We start from the raw sequence: 20,157 nt of genomic DNA on the forward strand, positions 1-20,157 counted from the left end.
GTCGCAAACCCGGAAGTGACTGTTCCAGTTTGCAAACTATTTTTGGAAGCCCAACGTCCGACGGGGCTTCCATGGCTTCTGATTGGCTGCAGGAGCCAATCGGATTAATCTGTTGCAGACTTTTAAAAACAATCACTTAAACAGCAATTTAACATGAATTTTACTATCTAACAAGACCATTGATCCATAAAATGTAAGCAATAATCAATGTACTGTACTATAAAATAAATAAGACAGTATTATAGATGATAAAAATTAAAATTATTTTTTTTTCTTATCTGCACTGATGGTAGTCATTGTTTAGATGGGGTTTTTTTTATCCATTTCTGAAATCACACAATCAAACAATCAACAGCTGAACTGGGATCCTCACAGTCACAAAAACAAATTAACTGAAAAAGCCTCAAAACAAAAAATGCAAAATAAATAGCAAAAACAAAAGCAGCAAACATCAGCTCCAAATATCACCTTAGAACACTGCAATCAGAAACGGAAGGCTTGAATTACAATGGGAGAGGGATACAAATTAGCAGTGCAACAGGAAACACAGGGGGGCGCAAATTAGCAGTGCAACAGGAAACACTGGGGGATGCAAAACGGAGCACGTTCGCCTTCCCAAAACCATTTGAAAACCGGAACACCTATTTTCGGTTTTGCAGCGTTCGGGTTCCAAGTTGTTTGTGAACTAAGCTGTTCAAAAACTGAGGTACCACTGTATAGGATTGCGCAGTTAATTCTTACCGATGCACTAGGGATGTCCGTATTTCACTCATTATTGTTACTGACTCTTCTGCTTTTCTCTTCCTCCCCCCTTCAAGCCTTTGGTGTTTGGTGCCATGGTACACAGAGACGAAGCTTTCGAGACAATTTTCAACCAGTATATCAAGATAACTTCTGCAGCATCCACCAGCGAAAGCTAGTAGATCACCGTGGGTTCTCCTGGGGAGACTTCTATTAATTTTACTCACTCGGTAGTGAATAAAAAGGTGGAACATCCTTCATCGGTTCTGCAATAATTTTCTTTGATGCACATGTCTTACGTTACACACAAGTGTATTTTATATACGCCTTCCATGTCTTTGTTTTTTTAAAAAAAGCTTTTGTAAAAAACAGAAAAATAAAAAACACGGCGAAAGTGCTATCATCACTGTTAGCCTTGCACATCAAGCACTTTTAATGTTTATTTTACGGACATTAAAAAAAGCTTAGGAAGATCCTTGGCAAAGCTAGCTCGAGGGGCAGGCCATAGAAGCTGGCTTGCGCTACCCTGAAATCCCAGGGCGCGTGATGGTACAATCTCTGCAACGGGTTCTGCGCACAGTTCAATTATTGTCGATTTCAGTAATGCCACGTAACTGGGTGGAGAATGGCAGCCTGACTTTGCAAAACGTATTAACTGCGTGTTTTGGGGAGCCCTGATAAATGAATTCTGGAGAGCTTTTGATAAATATAAATAATATTATTCGAGCATATGGAATACCTGTAGTTATATGTCTGAGCAAGCTTTCTTGCTAAGACTCCTGTACCTTATCAAAGAATTCCCATCTTTTGGAGTCCTTTGTGCTGAGAAATAATAATAATGTCTCACAGTGAAAGTTGGCCTGATAAGATAAACCAGAGGAAGCCACTGTATTTCAACAGAAAGCACCTTTTAGTAAAACTTGTCACTTTTGTGACGAATCTCCATTTTTAGGAACTTCCATTTCCCTCCCCCCACCAAGAATAAATTGGCATTGTGCTGCCTTTACAGTTTCACTGATTTTCTACTTTCTTCTTTTAAAATGTTTGTTCTAATGAGGTGGCTTTTTTAAGTTGTGAAAATTGGTTTCCTGTAGTACAGGCTCACTCTATGAGTGCAGGTTTGCTCATCAAATTCACACAGCAGAATGTTTGGTCTCCCCTCTCCTCAATTTAGTAGTATATTTGGGAGTGTGGGGGTGGTGTTTTTCCCCCCTTATGCAAAACATGCCAATTTATTTTCCGTCGCTGATCGTTCTTGCCTCTTGCAGGCTTCCCCTCTGCTTTTTAATTCAATAACGCTTCGTACGCGGAAGGCTTTAATCGAGAAGAACTAGGAATGGACTCTTAGAATCATAGAATCATAGAGTTGGAATAGACCACAAGGGCCATCGAGTCCAACCCCCTGCCAAGCAGGAAACACCATCAGAGCACTCCTGACATATGGTTGTCAAGCCTCTGCTTAAAGACCTCCAAAGTGGGAGACTCCACCACACTCCTTGGCAGCAAATTCCACTGTCGAACAGCTCTTACTGTCAGGAAGTTCTTCCTAATGTTTAGGTGGAATCTTCTTTCTTGTAGTTGGAATCCATTGCTCCGTGTCCGCTTCTCTGGAGCAGCAGAAAACAACCTTTCTCCCTCCTCTATATGACATCCTTTTATATATTTGAACATGGCTATCATATCACCCCTTAGCCTCCTCTTCTCCAGGCTAAACATGCCCAGCTCCCTTAGCCGTTCCTCATAAGGCATCGTTTCCAGGCCTTTGACCATTTTGGTTGCCCTCCTCTGGACATGTTCCAGTTTGTCAGTGTCAAGTGCTAACTCCATGTTATGTGCAAATGCATATATATAATGGATTACCAGTGGACCAATTTTGTTACTTTTAAAGAGCAGCTTCAGGGATTGGAGATTGTGAGCAGAGAAGTAATTTGGGATCTTTAACCCTTTCTGCACTCTCATTTTCCATCTCATGATCATTTTCTTGGCTGCTTACCCTGTGAGCTCCCAAGTCCTTCATCGGCAAAGGGCAAAACCGCAACTGGAACCCAGGTGGGAGGGAAAAGGTGAAGCAGTTCAGTTGGGGAAATGATTAAACACATACACCTCCACTTGCTTCATCCTAAAACTTGTAGTCATTTTTCTTTTTAAAAAGGCAATAGGGGCTCTGGAAGTTAAACAGTGCACTTGACGCAGAAAAATGAGCTTCTGTGGACTTCAGGCTTTGTTAGGGTAGAAAACTGCTTTCTCCACATTGTTTTAGAAGGAGTAAATTTGCAAGGGAAATAGCAGTGGCAGGATTTAGCAAAACACACTTTTCTTCGACTGCGAAACTCCTCTTCTCAAAGGGACTTAAGCAGACTTGGAAGTTTAGTTCGGTCCTGAATCCGAAATGTCAATGCAAGATTCACAGTATTCCAGTTTCACCAAGAGCAATGTTGTAAGTTTCTCGGCCCAACGCGACTTCATTTTTTAAAAAAAGGCAATTGGCAATTTATATACTTTTTTTTTGAGCAAGTATGTTGTATACCCTTTGAAACCAGTTGAAGGAACATGGGCATAACACAAGTTGGACTTTTATGGGAGGGTTTTGTCAAGCATCAGCTCAGCAGGTAAAAAAGTTGATAAAAAGATGGGTAAAATAAGCATTAAATCAGAATCGTAGAACATTGAGTTGTCTTTTCAACAAAAGCAGATCCCTTAGGTGTTCATGAAGTTCTCGTTTTTTGAAAAACAGATTATATTTTATACAGAGTGAGCTGTTTTTCTTATTTTTGTATCATTTTCAAATGTAATTTTTACCTTCACTCTGATCATGAAAGTACTGGTTCTGGTGAACCCCTCCCACTTGTGGCCGACTGAAGTATTGTTCTAGAATGTGGTTTCTTGAAGTCCTGTCCGGCTGTGATGTATTGATAATGCCACAATCAGTCCCTTACGTTTTCAGAATAGAACAATGAAAATAAAATGCCGGTATGTCGTAGTTTTTAAATTTTAGTTTCCCCTCTCTTCTGTGGTACTACTAATATAGGTTTGTTCGAAACAGTCTGCACTTTTAACAATGCAAACTTTTTTAAAAAATAAAATGCTATGGTAGTAATGTATTTTGCAAACTGAAATGCAAAGGGGGTTCATTCCACTATCAAGTAAACGAACTGGATATTTACAGATCAAATCTGCGATAAGGTGGGCAGACATGAATATACTTTTGCAAAATCCAACTTGGCATTACACAGAAGTACTGCAAATTTAATTGCTATGTCGTGTGATAGGCCATTAGTTACAATAACCTAAAAATAACTTCGGCAGACTTGAATACCTTAACTGCTTTTTATTTCCTATGCCCTGAAATGTTGAGCATTTGCCAGGCTATTCTGTACTGATGTAACCACTCATAGGTTTGGTCTGAATTCATCTCCTTCCATGGGATTTGCGGTATAGTCCAGCTGAATTTAGGTTCAGTAGGGCGACTGAATGTGAAGTATTATTTTCCAACAACATTTTTTTAAAACCACTCTTCATAAATTTGCTGTATCAATATGTGTTGTTCTGACTCTATCTGTGGCTTATTGGTGAATATTTGTATTTAATTAGGTAACTACTTCTCTCTTTTTTTTGGAAGTGATCCAGTTTGAGAACCTTTCTCAAGATAAAGGCGGATGAAAGCTGATCACATTTTATCTTCCCTTTCTAAAATTGCCAGAAATGGAAGTTTTATTACATGTGTTAGTTTTGCGAGGCAAGATTCGACTTCGGACGAATTATGTAGCAACGTCGCACAAAAATCCAGCAAAAACCAATTCACGATGAGTTCTGCAGACCGAGTGAGGAAGCGCTGGAGAGATAGGAACATTTACAAACCCTTAAATCAAACAAACTTGGTAGTTTATAATGAACGATGTACATTTTTGGCAGATATTTTTTTATTTCTGCTACTAATCATTAAATAGAATGGATGTGAAATAATTTTTATGTCTGAGGTTTGAGTCTATATTTTGAAGTTGTATATATTTCATTAGCAGTGTAACTTTTGTTCAAGAGGAGACTTGTACTGTATGAGAAATTGAACTTAAAAAAATAAATTGCCCTGTACATTTTTTAAAGACACTTGTTTAAAGAAAAAAAAGAAGGGGAGGGGGGTCTTGGTATAAATTATAATTTTTATTTAAATAAAATAAACCCTAAAAATGCTTTGATGCTACCAAATGTGCCTGTTTTCCTTCAGACAGTTCTTTCTTTCTCTGCTTGTGTTGGAGTTGGTGTTTCTCAGCCTTTTCAAGACATTGGGAGGTGAAACAGCGGGCTTCTGGAAGTACTCAGTCTTGTGGTTCCCCTGAAATAAATTATCAGCCATTTTTGTCACAGATGGATGCCCTGAGGTTCTCTGAACTTGGCTTCAGGGCCTGGTCTAAGGCCACTCCATGATGGAAGAAAAGGGATATTTGTAATGAGCAAACAAAATATGTTTATGAATGCATTTCTACTGTCTGTCTGTCTGTCTGTCTGTCTGTGTATGTATCTCATCTGTGGGTACTAAAAAGGTAATGGACCCGGGACGGTTAAGTCCAGTCAAAGATGACGATGGAGTTGCGGTGCTCATCTCGCTTTCAGGCTGAGAGAGCCAACGTTTGTCCACAGGAGGCCCCATTAGCTAAAGTGGTGCTTCAGGTTAAGAACAGTTTCAGGTTAAGAACGGACCTCCGGAACGAATTAAGTACTTAATCCGAGGTACCACTGTACTTTTAAAAGACAACTGAAGGTGGCCCTGTTTAGGAAAGTTTTTAATGTCTGACGCTGTATTGTTTTTAATATTTGGTTGGAAGTTGCCCAGAGTGGCTGGGGAAACCCAGCCAGATGGGCGGGGTATAAATAATAAATATTATTATTATTTGAATGTCTGAATGGTTTGGATCTGGGATATTTTAAGCACCACCGTCTCCTGTCCAAATCTGCCTGCCTACTTAGAACTTTGGAAGAGCTCTTGTGTCCCTCAACATCCCCAGAAATAGGTTTAGCAGGACCCAGGAAGAGAGCCTTTTTGGTAGGCTATACAGTGGAACCTTGGTTGTCGATCGTAATCCATTCCAGAATTCCATTTCCATGTTTGAAATGGAAGCATTCACTTCTGGGTTTTTTGGCGTTTGGGTTCCAAATCGTTTGGCTTCCAAGATGCTCAAAAACCAAGGTTCCATTGTATTTTAGGCTACTACTTCCATTTTATAAAAGTATTAGGAATGAATAGTTTTTAACAATCCATGGATTTGAGGATGGGGCGGCATGTTTTTAGTGCTGTTTTGTTATTTCCAGAAGGCTTTAGATGGCTGCCTCCTGTCATCTGCTGTGCCTTGTAAAACGAAACATGTAATATTCCCTGCAAGGTGTAGGGTTGTATATTTTCAGCCAAGCAGCTGCTTCTGTGGCTGACAGTGATTGCAGCTGCTGACAAGCCTTGGAAGAAAAGCATCTTTGCTCTAATTAAAATGTACAGAAGCAAATGACAGCTACCCAACAGCTCTGGCCGACGCTGTAAAGCAAAAAGCTTATTTCATTGGACTTTAAATAAAAAGTGGACAGTGTTTTTTCTATTCAGCCCCAGGGAGCAGGAAAATTGTTGCAGCAAAATACACGTGGAGCGTAATCTGGCAGGACATTTTCCTGTACAAGATCTCTGGGAATGAATGGGAACTGTACAAGCGTGCTGTTACCCTTTCCTGCAGCTCAACAAGCCTTGTGCCAGAAAAAGCTCCTGTGTGAGTTTATATTTTTGCTTGTTAAGTGCCCTCCTCCATTGGACAATTGAATAATCCCACTATATTTCAGTAAGACTACTCAAGATAAATGCATGCACCTTGGTTCTCAAACTTAATCCGTTCCAGAAGTCCGTTCCAAAACCAAAGCGTTCCAAAAACAAGGAACGCTTTCCCATAGAAAGTAATGCAAAACAGATTAATCCATTCCAGACTTTTAAAAACATCCCCTAAAACAGCAATTCATCATAAATTTTACTAGCTAATGATACCATTGATCCATAAAATGTAAGCAGTAATCAAGGTACTGTATTATATAATTAAGACAGTGTTGTAAATGATAAAAATTAAAATTATTATTATTTTTTACCTGCACCGATGATAGTCATTGTTTGGATGGGGGGCTTTTATCCATTTCCGCAGTCACGCCATCAATCAATCAGTAGCTGAACTGGGTTCTACACTGTCACAAAAACAAATGAACCGAAAAGGCCTCAAAAACAAAAATGCAAAATAAAGAGCAAAACAAAAGCAGCAAATACAGTGGTATCTTGGTTCTCGAATGAGGCCTTTGATCCATAAAATGAATCACAAAAACAAATTAACAGGAAAAGCCTCAAAAACAAAAACGCAAAATAAAGAGCAAAAACAAAAGTGCCAAACTTAATCTGTTCCGGAAGTCCGTTTGACTTCCAAAATGTTCAAAAACCAAGGCGCAGCTTCTGAGTGGTGCAGGCGCCCCAGAAAGAATAGCCAACAGCTGCATTGAAGTGGTGCAAGCGCCGCACGTTTTCGAACATTCCGAAAAACGTTTGAAAACTGGAACACTTCCGGGGTTTCGGCGTTTGGGAACCAAGGTACCACTGTAGTTTTATATGGCTTAAACTGTATGTGCCAAAGGTGGATTCCAATATGCTCAGAGAAACAGGAGAATCTGGAGCCCAGACAGAACTCTTGCTTGGTTGAATTAAAGCAGGTTAAACTGCTTTCTGAATCACCAAAAACCACCAGGGCTTTGCAGGTGTCTAAATTCTTAAGGATGACTCATGTACCTGCAAGTCATTTCAACTCATAATGCAGAGCCTAGGAGATAATGGATAGCTCAGTTGGTAGAGCATAAGACTCTTAATATCAGGGTCAAGAGTTTGAGACCCACACTGGGTAACTGATCTGTTGAAAACACAACTTGGAAAATGCACATATTTGGAGACAATACAGAGCCTATAGCTCCTACCCAGGGCAACAGAGCGATTTGTGAGCAACGTGATGAGATTACAGGAAACATGGCTTGCAGGTTGTAACAGGGCAACAAGCCATGCTCCTGCACAACCTCTTGTGAGTTGCACTTGGGCCTGCATGAGTGAAGCAGCCATGATCATCCCGCAAGTATCCAACTGACTGCAGGTGGTAGACGCTGCATTTATTCTAGGGTGTTCAAACTATGGAAACTTGAATGAACTCCTGGGATTAGGAAAAAAACTTAGGTATTTGCCCTTAGAAGCCGAGCCGAGCAAATGTCCTGATCCCCTGACCTACCTGGCAGACAGACAAAGTTGCAAGTCCAGAGGCCAGTCTACAAAAGGAAAGTCCAAAGATCAGGAAACGCAGTCCAGGGTCAGTCCAAGTAAGTCAAGTTAGAAGTTCAGCAGTCAGGATACAATCCAGAGTCAACCTTGAAGTAGATAGATGATGGTAGGTAGATAGACCTACCGTATTTTTCGCCCTATAGGTTGCAATTTTTCTCCTCCAAAAATGAAGGAGAAATGTGTGTGCGTCCTATGGGGCGAATGCAGGCTTTCGCTGAAGCCTGGAGAGCGAGAGGGGTTGGTGCGCACCTACCCCTCTCGCTCTCCAGGCTTCAGGAAGCTCTGCGCAACCCTTGGGAGACCAGTGCGACATCGCGCCGGTCTCCCAAGGGTTGCGCAGAGCTGCCTGCATTCGGAAGCCTGGGGCGCGCTGAAGAGCGCGCCTGGGCTTTGCGCAGCTCTCCACAACCCTAGGCAGACCGGCACAACTTTCTGCCGGGCTCCCTAGGCTTGTGGATAGCAGCCTGTTTTGGGGGCTGGGGTCGGGGGACACTCTGGCTTCCCCCGCCCCAGCCCCGCACCTGGGGGGAAAATATTTTTTTTTCTTTATTCCCCCCCCCAAAAAAAACTAGGTGCGCCCTATGGGCCTGTGCGCCAAATGGGGCGAAAATTACGGTACCTAGCTACCTACCTATAATTTTCATTTGGTTTTACAAATACGAAGTTATACACACACAAAAACGAAAACCATATCCATATAAAGAGATTCCTCCAAATCTCAAGACCATAGCTGTCAACTTTTCCCTTTTTTAAGGGAAATTCCCTTATTCCAAATAGGATTCCTCGCAAGAAAAGGAAAAAGTTGACAGCTATGCTCAGGACTTCCTCCCACCCCTTTCATGGAGTCCCATTTTAAACATATTACTGCATATTCTTCTATACTCCAATTTTTATATCAAATATTAAAAGTTTCCCTAAACAGGGCTGCCTTCAGATGTCTTCTCAAAGTCTGGTAGTTGTTGTTCTCTTTGACATCTAGTGGGAGGGCATTCCAGAGGGCGGGTGCCACTACCGAGAAAGCCCTCTGCCTGGTTCCCTGTAACTTGGCTTCTCTCAGTGAGGGAACTGCAGTGAGGGAACCGCCAGAAGGCACTCGGTGCTGGACCTCATTGTCCAGGTAGAACGATGGGGGTGGAGACGCTCCTTCAAAGGCCGTCTTGAATTGCCCAGAAGTGCAGAGCCAGGGCATCTGTTTTCAAGGAATCCTGAATTGGCCCAAGAGCAGCTTCAGGAAATCTGGGCTCAGCAGAACACAATCCTTTTTCCTTATACAGTCGTATAATTGGATCTCGAAGGCTTGGCTCCTGGAAAAAAATTGGCTCCCGAATGATTGAAATCCAGAACTGAGTGCTCTGGTTTTTGAACGTTCTTTTGGAACCCGAATGTCCGACGGGGCTTCTGCGGCTTCTGATTGGCTGCAGGAGTTTCCTGCAGCCAATCAGATGCTGCGCTTTGGTTTTCAAACGCTTTGGAAGTTGAATGGACTTCTGGAACGGATTCCATTTGACTTCCAAGGTAAGACTGTACTCTAACCATTGAAGTTGTCAAAGGGCACATAGAGAGGTTCATGATGTGCTCTTTGGCCGTGGTGAGAACAGTTGTGGCTTATTTGTGTCCAGGGCCGGCCCTCCCATTAGGCAAAGTGAGATCAGATGGCAGATGTTATGGGGGTGAGGAGCAGGCTGAGCTGTGTGTGCCACACAATCTGTCCTGCACCTCCTATGCTAACCTGCTGCCCTCTAGTGTACTGGAGGGTGCTGTTGCATTGTCAGTGCTGAAGTAAGATTCAAGTGCCTCCCCGCTTGCCTTCTGCATGTGAAATGGGGAGGTTGGAGCAGGCAGCAAAATGTACAACCCAATTTCTGTGGGTCAGGATTGGGTGGTGTCATTTCCATAATGCAATGCTATCCTCTTAGCTCCAGAAATGGATAGAAATGATCTGGGAACTGCAGCCAAAGAGATTCTTAAACTGTTCCCTCACTACGAGGGGCGAGATTACAGGGAACCAGGAGAGGGCCTTCTCGGTGGTGGCACCCACCCTGTGGAATGCCCTCCTATCAGATGTCAAGGAAATAAACAACTATCTGTTTTTTAGAAGACACCTGAAGGCAGCCCTGTTTAGGGAAGCTTTTACTGTTTGATGTTTTATTTTGTTTTTAATATTCTGTTGGGAGCCGCTCAGAGTGGCTGGGGAAACCCAGCCAGATGGACGGGGTATAGATAAAATTATTGTTCTTATGGAATAGGCTATCCCTGTTTTCATTGGAGAAATCTTAGAGGATTATTATTATTATAGTCCCAATGAGGGCATTGGCTTAGAAGTGCGTTGAAATCGAGAAGGTAATGGAAGCGAAAATGTCTAGCTGGAACCATGGCACAAGTGCAGATATGTAGAATATTAGGCAGTGGGAGAAAATGCAAAATACTGTTCCTTTGAAAAGGGCAAAGACTGGATTTTAACAAGCCTCATATCCACTGGGAAAGGATTGAAATTGGAGGTGATTTTCGTTCTTTGGACAAAGGCAGTAGATGAAAAAGTACTGTCTCTAAAGCAGAGGGCTTGGTGAATTATCTCTAGTTTGACAGAGTGAGTCAGTGAATAGTGATGGCTCTCTGCACTCACCCATAAGGAGGTTATACTTTAGTGTACATGAATGAAAGCTCAGGAGAGCTTTGAGCTAGACTCACCACCTCCAAAACACCCCCATTCTCCTGGCATAATGAGCTTATCTACCTAAAATCACAAAATATGGCAATGCCAAGCTAACTTAAGTTTGTGTTTCTATTTTTTTGTTTTGTACTGCTAACTATTAATAATTTTATTGTTTATTTAACATAATTGTTACAAAATATAAGCAAAATATTGCAAATACATACATATATATTTCAAATAAGCACATATACATGAAAAAAGGAAAGGAGAGAAAAAGAAGAAAAGAAAAAAGAAGAAAAAAATAAAGAGAAAAAAAGAAGAATAAAAGTTGGAAGAATTTCTCCCAAGTTTATTCTACAAATATCTCAATATGAAAATAATAATAAAATTTCATTGATTGACTTTCATCGCTTACATTGCACTTCCTATGTACATTTTAAGCAAGATTGTATCTGTTATTCCGTATTATTCCCATACAATCTCGCACAATAGTCTAATCAATAAGTTTTCCAAATCTCTCATAAATCTATTCTAAACACAACCAATATCTTACATTTAATCCTTGTCTACATAAATACTCATTTAAGCCTTTCCATTGTTTCTGTATTATATTTTTTGGTTTTTCTCTTATCAAATCAGTCAACTTTGCTAATTCCAAGTATTCGCATAATTTATTCAACCATTCTTCTTTGGTTGGAATATAATTTCCTTTCCAATTATTGGCTATCAACATTCTGGCTGCTGTTGTCGCGTATAAGAAAATATTAATTTTGTCATTCGGGATGTCTCCATTCAAAATCTTTATTTCTAGAATCCTCTCATCCAAATAACGTAGTGTTGCCCTTTTTATATATAGTTCAGGAGGGACGAGCTACTTTTTGTTTTGTTTTTAAGAAGGAAAACAAAAATCTAAGAACAGATCGGATCACTTTGTTATACGCCACATTGGGAACAATTCTTAGCTCACTTCTGGGTGGCGGTTAATAATTTTCTCTGATGTCTCATTGGGGGAGATCGGCACCTGAAAAACTGAACGAGCTCCTTCTTGCATTTATCTGAGCAAGCCTGGGAGGCTGAAAGCATTTGTTTTTGCTACCCCTCCGCTAGTAATGAAAAAATATAGAAGTGAATTTCACAGAGAGCTCCAGAAATGATCACTGGCGCACACAGCTGCTTAATTGGCTAGCTATTAATGTGAAATATTAGTCTAATAGTTCTTCTTGTGATAGAGAATCTTGACATAAGCTGAAATGAACTCTTTTAAAATGAGAAGAGTTGCTTGGAAATGGCTCCTCTAAATGGAACGGATAAATAAGCAAGTACAGTGGTGCCTTGGTTCTCAAACGCTTTGGTTCCGAAATGCCGAAGACCCAAAAGTAAGTGTTCCTGTTTTTTAATGTTTTTCAGAAGCCAAACACCCGATGCGGCTGTCAGCTATTGTTTCCGGGGCGCCTGCACCAATCAGAAGCCATGCCTTGGTTTTTGAACATTTCGGAAGTCAAACAGATTTCCAGAACAGATTAGGTTTGGCACTTTTGTTTGCTTCTGGAGAGGGGTTTGGGTAGTTGGCCTTCAGGTCAACTTCCAGATCTGTGATGTTACGGGTCTTAATGTTGCAACCAGTAATTACAGTCATACCTCGAGTTGAATGTGCTTTGGGTTGAGCGCATTCAAGTTGCGCTCCGCGGCAACCCGGAAGTAACGGAGCGCGTTACTTCTGGGTTTCGCCGCTCACGCATGCGCAGACGCTCAAAATGACATCACACGCCTGCGCAGAAGCGGCGAAACACCACCCACGCATGCGCAGACGCGCCATTGTGTCTTGCGTTCCGTTCGGGATGTGAACGGGGCACCGGAACGGATCCCGTTTGCATCCAGATGTACCACTGTATCTGACTATAGATCACCTTAACATCTTAACACTATTGTGATAGAGATGGTAAGTATTGCTTCCATAAACATTTAAGATTGATGTGCATGTGTGCGTTGGAATCTGCGAATATTACCCAAGTTATTTATTTTCTCTGGAGGAGAGGCAGTAACACTTGACAGCTTTTTCCTCCACTACAATTCAGCCTTTCTTTGTATTTGTGAAGCCAAGAAGTGTACATTTTCAAAAAACGTCCACTACAGTACTAAAAACTACTGAAACCACACACCTTTAAAACGGGATTTGATTCTGTACTGTATGTTTTTATGTGAGATTTATTTTATTTTAATGTCACGACGCCTGATGGGGACTTGGTACTGATTTGCTACTGCTGGAAGACAACTGGGAGAGTCTCCGAATGGGAATTCTGCACTGTTCATTCCTACTCTTTGGTTTAATGCCTATGGCAATTGGGTGGGGTTTGTTGCTGAGCAAGAGACTTGAGGGTTCATTGGTGCCAATATGTGATTGTCACAGCTTGCAGCTTGTCAAATGCCCATTGAATCTCAATGTTTTTATGTTTTTAAGCTTCGGTAGGAACAAGATCCAAGTGGCAAGCAACCAGTCTGCTAGATACATGAACTGCTCAGCTATCCTATAAAACCAGCAGTGCAGCGGGATAAAATATTCTATATGATGTTCAAGCGCTTTACGTCTCTCAAGAAAGCAATGATACAATTCTCCACTCAACGCTTCAAACAAACGTTTCCACTGCAATATTGAGCGACGTATAATCAGCTGGTCTTATGCTGGGTGTTTCCAGAGATCCCACTGATGATAAGATACACAGACCCTCTTCTTGCATGATCTTGCAGTTGGGTGAAATTTTGTACTCTATTTTTCTCTCACGCACATTTCTGAAAGGGTTCCCTTCCACGGCAGCCATCCAGCGCAAAAGTGCTCCTGTAGCCTTTAGAACAAAGGGTAGAAAAAAGGCAACAGGTGTGCCAATGTTCTTGTAATAATAAATAATAATAATAATAATAATAATAATAATAATAATAATAATAATAATTTATTTATAGCCCACCCATCTGGCTGGGTTTCCCCAGCTACTCTGGGCTCCTCCTAACAGAATTAAAAGCACAATAAAACATCAGACATTAAAAACTTCCCTAAACACAGCTGCCTATCCACGTAGCAATTTCATTTATCGTCCTTTCTCTTCTTAAGATGCCTGCGTGTGGTTTATTTTTTTTGCTCTAAGCTCCACCTCTCCAGACCTGTGGGAAACACATATCATTGAAAACCATGGGTAGCCAATATGGTTCTGTTCAGATGTCATTGGACTGAAGCTCCCACCATCCCCCCCATAATTTTTATTAAATTTTCTGTTTTACATTTTAGAATATTAATTTAAATAACCTTAAAATATCAACGACTTCCCTTTCTCTCTTTCCATGGTTCATTTTGCATAATCTAAATCCCTGTATATTTTATACAAAACTGAAGCCTCATTACATCCATCAAAACTTGTTTATACTGTTGAATTTATCTTAATGCTGCCCGCTTTTTTCAAATATACACAATTTCCCTCCATATATTCAATAAACATTTCCCAATCCTCTTTAAACGTACGTTCTTCTTGTTCTCGTATTCTATCTGTTAGGTCCGCAAGCTGCACTTATTCCATCAGTTTAAATTGCCATTTCTTCTTTAGCTGGGACTTCGCTCATTTTCCATTTTTGGGCTAACGAAACATGAGCCACAGTAGTGGCATACATAAATAACCTTTTTTTGGCACTGGCAAATTTCCATCTGAGTTATTCCCATCATTCCTGGCTATTGGCTATGCTGACTGGGGCTGACGGGAATTGGAGTTCAACGTCATCTTGTCCTATCCCTGAATTTCCCTTCTTCAGCGATGCTGGCCATGGCAACCAGAGTAAGATCAGGAAATACATGAGTGATATGTAACAGAAAGCAGTTCCATACTCTGGATGAGTTTCAGTCTGGAAAAGCCTCTCACCACTGCAATATTGCAGCCAAGCACTTGAGGGCAGTGAATGCACGAATAAACCAGCTTCGATTCTAAAATCTAAATGGACAAAGCAGAAATGGAAGAATAACAGAAATTTCACCAGGGTTAGTAGAACCTGTAATATGAGGAATTAGAAGCAGCTGTAGTTTCCCATTATTCATTAGGATTTTTCTTTTCTTTTTAAAGAAACCACGAAGAAACAGAACACAAACATACCTACTTAGCAGGCACAACAAAGAAGTTACCCATCGCTGTTGTTCCAAGAGATGCTGAACTATCAGAGAGAAGCAAAAGCCCTTTGTTTGGAAGAAAATTGCGAGGGCCCGAACTGTGAATCTGTTTCCTTTGAAAACCTCGGCAATTTAATCAATTTCTTTTCAAATGAACTTGATGCTGTTTTGTGCCATTGAGTGCTTCTAATTTATATGCAGGCAAATAATCATTTCGGCAGAGAAGGGTTCACCCCCCCCCCAATCTATTTCTTTCACAACTTTTTGACACAGAGAGAAAATCCGAAGTTTTGTAATTGAGTTGCCTAAACAGAAAACTCTTGCCGTCCTGGAGGGAAAAAAATGAACTGGACTCCAGTGCTAAGAGAGGTTTCTCTGAGGTCATGTTGACACAGTGACTTCAATTTAACAAGCCATTAAAATGCTTTCATGTGTTCTGAGACCGGTGTTAAAAGCCTGGTTCTGACTGAAGTGGCAAACCTTTGTCTGGGATGTAGCACTTTGTCTGGGAATGTTTTTCATCCAAAGATTTTCTCTATGTAGAAAACTAGATATCCGAGAGAAACGTTCTAGTAGAATACAATTCTTTTCTCCAGTATCTAGTGGTATTTTTTGGTGGAGGGGAAAGATTTGTGTGGAGAAGATTTTCATTATATGCTCTCATTTTATGTTCTGCTCTCAGCCTGAAGTTCTTGTTAAAGGGTATTGGGAATTGTAGCTCAGTGTGTGTGAACCACAGTTCTCAGGATTTAATTTTTTTGGGGGTGGGGGTGGGGGGAGATAAGCTCTTTAAAGATCCTTAATAAATTATGTGACTTTGTGCCAAAAGTGATATGGGAACTGTAAAGGATGTTTCTGGAATTTGAGCTGCAAGAGCTTCGCTGTTCATGGGTGTAGCCAGGAGGGGCAGCTGCTCCCCCCCCCAAATCGAGTAAACAAATAAAAATGCTTAACTAAAAGTAGAAATAAGCAGAATATGTGAAATGGAAATTTCCAAAGCTGAACTATGACACATCATGTGGAAGGAGAAAAAACTCAGCAAAAAAGCAGTTAAAAGAGCTGAACATAGAAGGCTTAGTAAAAGAGGTGGGAATCTGTTACCCTACCAAAAAAGATGGCCTTGTACCATAAAGCTTTCATTCAGTACCTTGTGGGGAGTAAAGACCTGGCCGCGGTCCACGATGAGAGGGGAGCATTTCGATGGGATATGCTTACTGAGGTGGAATCAACACGCACACAAAAAACGCTTTTTAAACAAACGTTTTGAAAAATGCATTGAATTTGGCATAGCTCACTGTCGCCACCTAGTGTCACACTTGTACATTGCACATTGAAAACGTTTCATTTGCAGCTGTATAGCAGTGTCCTGAGTGTGCACAGGAAAGCTGCATTGGGAGGGAAAGGAGGAATTTGAGAAGGAAGTGCTGAAAAGGTTTTCAACAAATCGAAGACAACTTGTTTCAGTTTTGCTTTTTGAAAAAAATAAGATAAAAACGGTGTGTTCTTTGGAAATTTGCAAGAGTTAACCGCATGAAAGGTACTCCCTGATGTTAATTTTTCATTTGACTTCCTAGTTTTCAAACGAGTGAAGATTTTGACGGATTTTTTCTGAGCACCTGGGGGCGGAAGAAAGTAATTTAAAACAACTGTGGTTGAGATATTTCATTCCAAATCTGCTAGACAGAACCAGGCAGAGGATGATGGCAGGTCTTGCCACCCCCAACATAAATCCTGGCTACACCTATGTCTCTATTAATTCCATAGAGGGGAAGAGCAGACCTTCCAAGTGTCCCTGTTTTCTAGGGACAGTCCTGGATCTACAGAAGCTGACACAGTTTTTAATTTGATTCTGGAATGTCCTGCTTTCCCATAGGTCATTCCTATTTCCAACGGAGAAATGTTGGAGGGCATGGAATTACCCAATCCCCGAGCCATCTGAAGGCAGTTCTGTATAGGTAAGTTTTTAAATGTTTGATTATGTTTTTAAATGTTTGATTATGTTTTTATAATGTTGGAAGCTGCCCAGAGGGGCTGCAGCAACCCTGTCACATGGGTGGGATATGAATAGTGAAATTGTTATTATGGAATAGGACACCCCTATTTTCCTCGGCCATGATCTTCGTTTTTTTGATGTTGAGCTGCAAACCATATTTTGTGCTCTCCTCTTTCACCCTCATTAAGAACATGGCCACTGGTCCCATCACTTCCTGGCAAATAGAAGGGGAAGAAATGGAGGCAGTGAGAGATTTTACTTTCTTGGGCTCCATGATCACTGCAGATGGTGACATCAGTCATGAAATTAAAAGACGCCTGCTTCTTGGGAGAAAAGCAATGACAAACCTAGAGAGCATCTTAAAAAGCAGAGACATCACCTTTCCGACAAAGGTCCGTATAGTTAAAGCTATGGTTTTCCCAGTAGTGATATATGGAAGTGAGAGCTGGACCATAAAGAAGGCTGATCGCCAAAGAATTGATGCTTTTGAATTATGGTGCTGGAGGAGACTCTTGAGAGTCCCATGGACTGCAAGAAGATCAAACCTCTCCATTCTTAAGGAAATTAGCTCACTGGAAGGACAGATCCTGAAGCTGAGACTCCAATACTTTGTCCACCTCATGAGAAGAGAAGACTCCCTGGAAAAGACCCTGATGTTGGGAAAGATTGAGGGCACAAGGAGAAGGGGACGACAGAGGGCGAGATGGTTGGATAGTGTTCTCGAAGCTACCAGCATGAGTTTGACCAAACTGCGGGAGGCAGTGGAAGACAGAAGTGCCTGGCGTGCTCTGTTCCATGGGGTCACGAAGAGTCGGACACGACTAAACGACTAAACAACAACAATTTTCCTCAGAGAAATGTTGAAGGGTGGGGAATAGCTTGGGTTTTTTTTTTTTTATCTTCATGGAGAACTGCCTGCTCTGTGGAAGGGAATGTACACACGTATCTATGCAGGAGTTATGTGTGCACAGAGACAAACACGTGATTATTAGTCAAAATAATGGGCTTCCTTTGCCAAAATGGATGCCTTGCTTGCATTTTTGTATTAGTAGTAGCATAAAGAAGAGCAAATATATGCCAGTAAACAGCTTGTGGGGAATCAAGGAGGACACCTTCATTGTTTTCCAAATGTCTCGTTCAGTCTGTCAGATCTGATGACTGTTGCCTGGACACTTCCAAGCCGTTTTGCTATGTTATTTATTTTTATTTGTTCCCCCGAGAGATCCTCAAACATTCTAAATTTGATTTAAGGAAGTTTCCAGGAGCAAATTGAACATGCTGCAGAGAGCAGTTTGGTTTCATGGTCAATACGCAGACAATAAAGTACAATAAAGGTAAAGTAATTCCATTTTGTGACACTATCCTTGTGTGTTTACGTTTCAGATGGATTTTAATACTCCTGTCACCACTTCAAAAGGGTTTTAGGTACCTTTTTTATGGTGGAGTCCATAAAATTGTTTGTTGCATCTAACTCTTTTCCAAAATAGGAATGTAAAATAGGCACACCTAAAATTTGACCCAGACGTGAGTCTGCTGCATAATTGTGAGGGTGCCTTGTTGGACAAAAGTGAAGAATTGCATGCTGTAACCTATGACTTCAGATGTTTAAACCCGGTGCAATTTTTCTAGAAAAAGAGGTGCCAGAACTCTCCATGAACGCCTCCAGTTGGCTTATAATGACAATGGCACCCATCTGAGAGGTGCCAGAACTGTGTTCTGGCTGGAAAAAACCCAAGTATTGGAGAGAGGAGCAGCAAGTTACCGTATTTTTTGCTCTATAAGACTCACTTTTTCCCTCCTAAAAAGTAAGGGGAAATGTCTGTGCTTCTTAAGGAGCGAATGCAGGCTGCACAGCTATCCCAGAAGCCAGAACAGCAAGAGGGATTGCTGCTTTCACTGTGCAGCGATCCCTCTTGCTGTTCTGGCTTCTGAGATTCAGAATATTTTTTTTCTTGTTTTCCTCCTCCAAAAACTAGGTGCGTCTTGTGGTCTGGTGCGTCTTATAGAGCGAAAAATACGGTAAGTTCTGAGTGCTCTGGAGCACAGTATGAAACTTCCTCAATTGCAAAACAAGACCTAACCAAAGCACACTGGCCAAGATGCAAAGCCCAGCTAGTTCCCCTAAGCAACTCTTCAAAGAAAAGAGGAATTTTCTCTCTCCTCTAGTAGGCTTCTGGAATGAGGTGAGGGATTCTACACGGACAGAGCTAGTATAGTGGTCCCTTGGTTCTCAAACTTAATCCGTTCCTGAAGCCCGTTCCAAAACCAAAGCGTTTCAAAACCAAGACGTGCTTTCCCATAGAAAGTAATGCAAAACGGATTAATCTGTTCCAGACTTTTAAAAACAACCCCTAAAACAGCAATTTATCATGAATTTTGCTCTCTAACGAGACAATTGATCCATAAAATGAAAGCAATAATCAATGCAGTGGTACCTCTGGTTACATACTTAATTCGTTCTGGAGGTCCATTCTTAACCTGAAACTGTTCTTAACTTGAAGCACCACTTTAGCTAATGGGGCCTCCTGCTGCCGCCGCGCCGCTGCACGATTTCTGTTCTCATCCTGAAGCAAAGTTCTTAACCCAAGGTAATATTTCTGGGTTAGTGGAGCCTGTAACCTGAAGCATATGTAACCTGAGGCACCACTGTACTGTACTATAAAATAAATAAGGCAGTATTGTAGATGATAAAAAATAAAATTATTTTTTTCCCTTACCTGCACTGATGATAGTCATTGTTTGGATTGGAGGGCTTTTATCCATTTCCACAGTCACGCAATCAGTCAGTCAGTAGCTGAACTGGGTTCCACACAGTCACAAAAACAAATGAACTGAAAAAGCCTCAAAAACAAAAACGTAAAATAAATAGCAAAACCAAAAGCAGCAAATGCAGTGGTTCCTTGGTTTTCAAACTTAAGTCCATTTGACTTCCAAAATGTTCGAAAACCAAGGCACAGCTTCTGATTGGTGCAGGCGCCCTGAAAACTAGCCGACAACCACATCGGACGGTCGGCTTCCGAAAACCTTTTGAAAACCGGAACACACACTTCTGGGTTTTTGGCGTTTGGGCACCAAGGCATTTGGGAACCAAGGTACCACTGTAATTGTAATTCATTTCTTCTTAATTTCTCCCTTTCCTTTAAATCAAAGATGGGGAACGTATGACCCACTGTACAGGGCGACCAAAGCAGTTTCTGTGCCAAAACCAGCCCACACCCTGATTGAAATGGATCCCAGCTTGAATAGTACACTCTTTCAGTGTGATGGAGCAACAGTCCTTTGAGGACCGCGTTAAGAAG

At 41.2% G+C, this 20,157-nt stretch overlaps 1 protein-coding gene across 7 annotated transcripts in view; it reads left to right on the forward strand.

Moving 5' to 3' along the window:
- Nucleotides 1-996, forward strand: part of GRAMD4 (GRAM domain containing 4) — a 101,112-nt gene extending 100,116 nt beyond the window's left edge. For all 7 annotated transcript variants that reach the window (XM_082239687.1, XM_082239683.1, XM_082239684.1 and 4 more), the window contains one exon: nucleotides 819-996. In XM_082239687.1, the coding sequence (XP_082095813.1) occupies nucleotides 819-920 (102 nt within the window). In that variant the 3' untranslated portion in view covers nucleotides 921-996. The remainder of the gene's footprint in view (nucleotides 1-818) is intronic.
- The last annotated feature ends 19,161 nt before the right edge of the window (nucleotides 997-20,157 follow it).

Source organism: Podarcis vaucheri (assembly GCF_965113315.1).
Source record: "Podarcis vaucheri genome assembly, chromosome: 10".
Taxonomy (NCBI): domain Eukaryota; kingdom Metazoa; phylum Chordata; class Lepidosauria; order Squamata; family Lacertidae; genus Podarcis; species Podarcis vaucheri.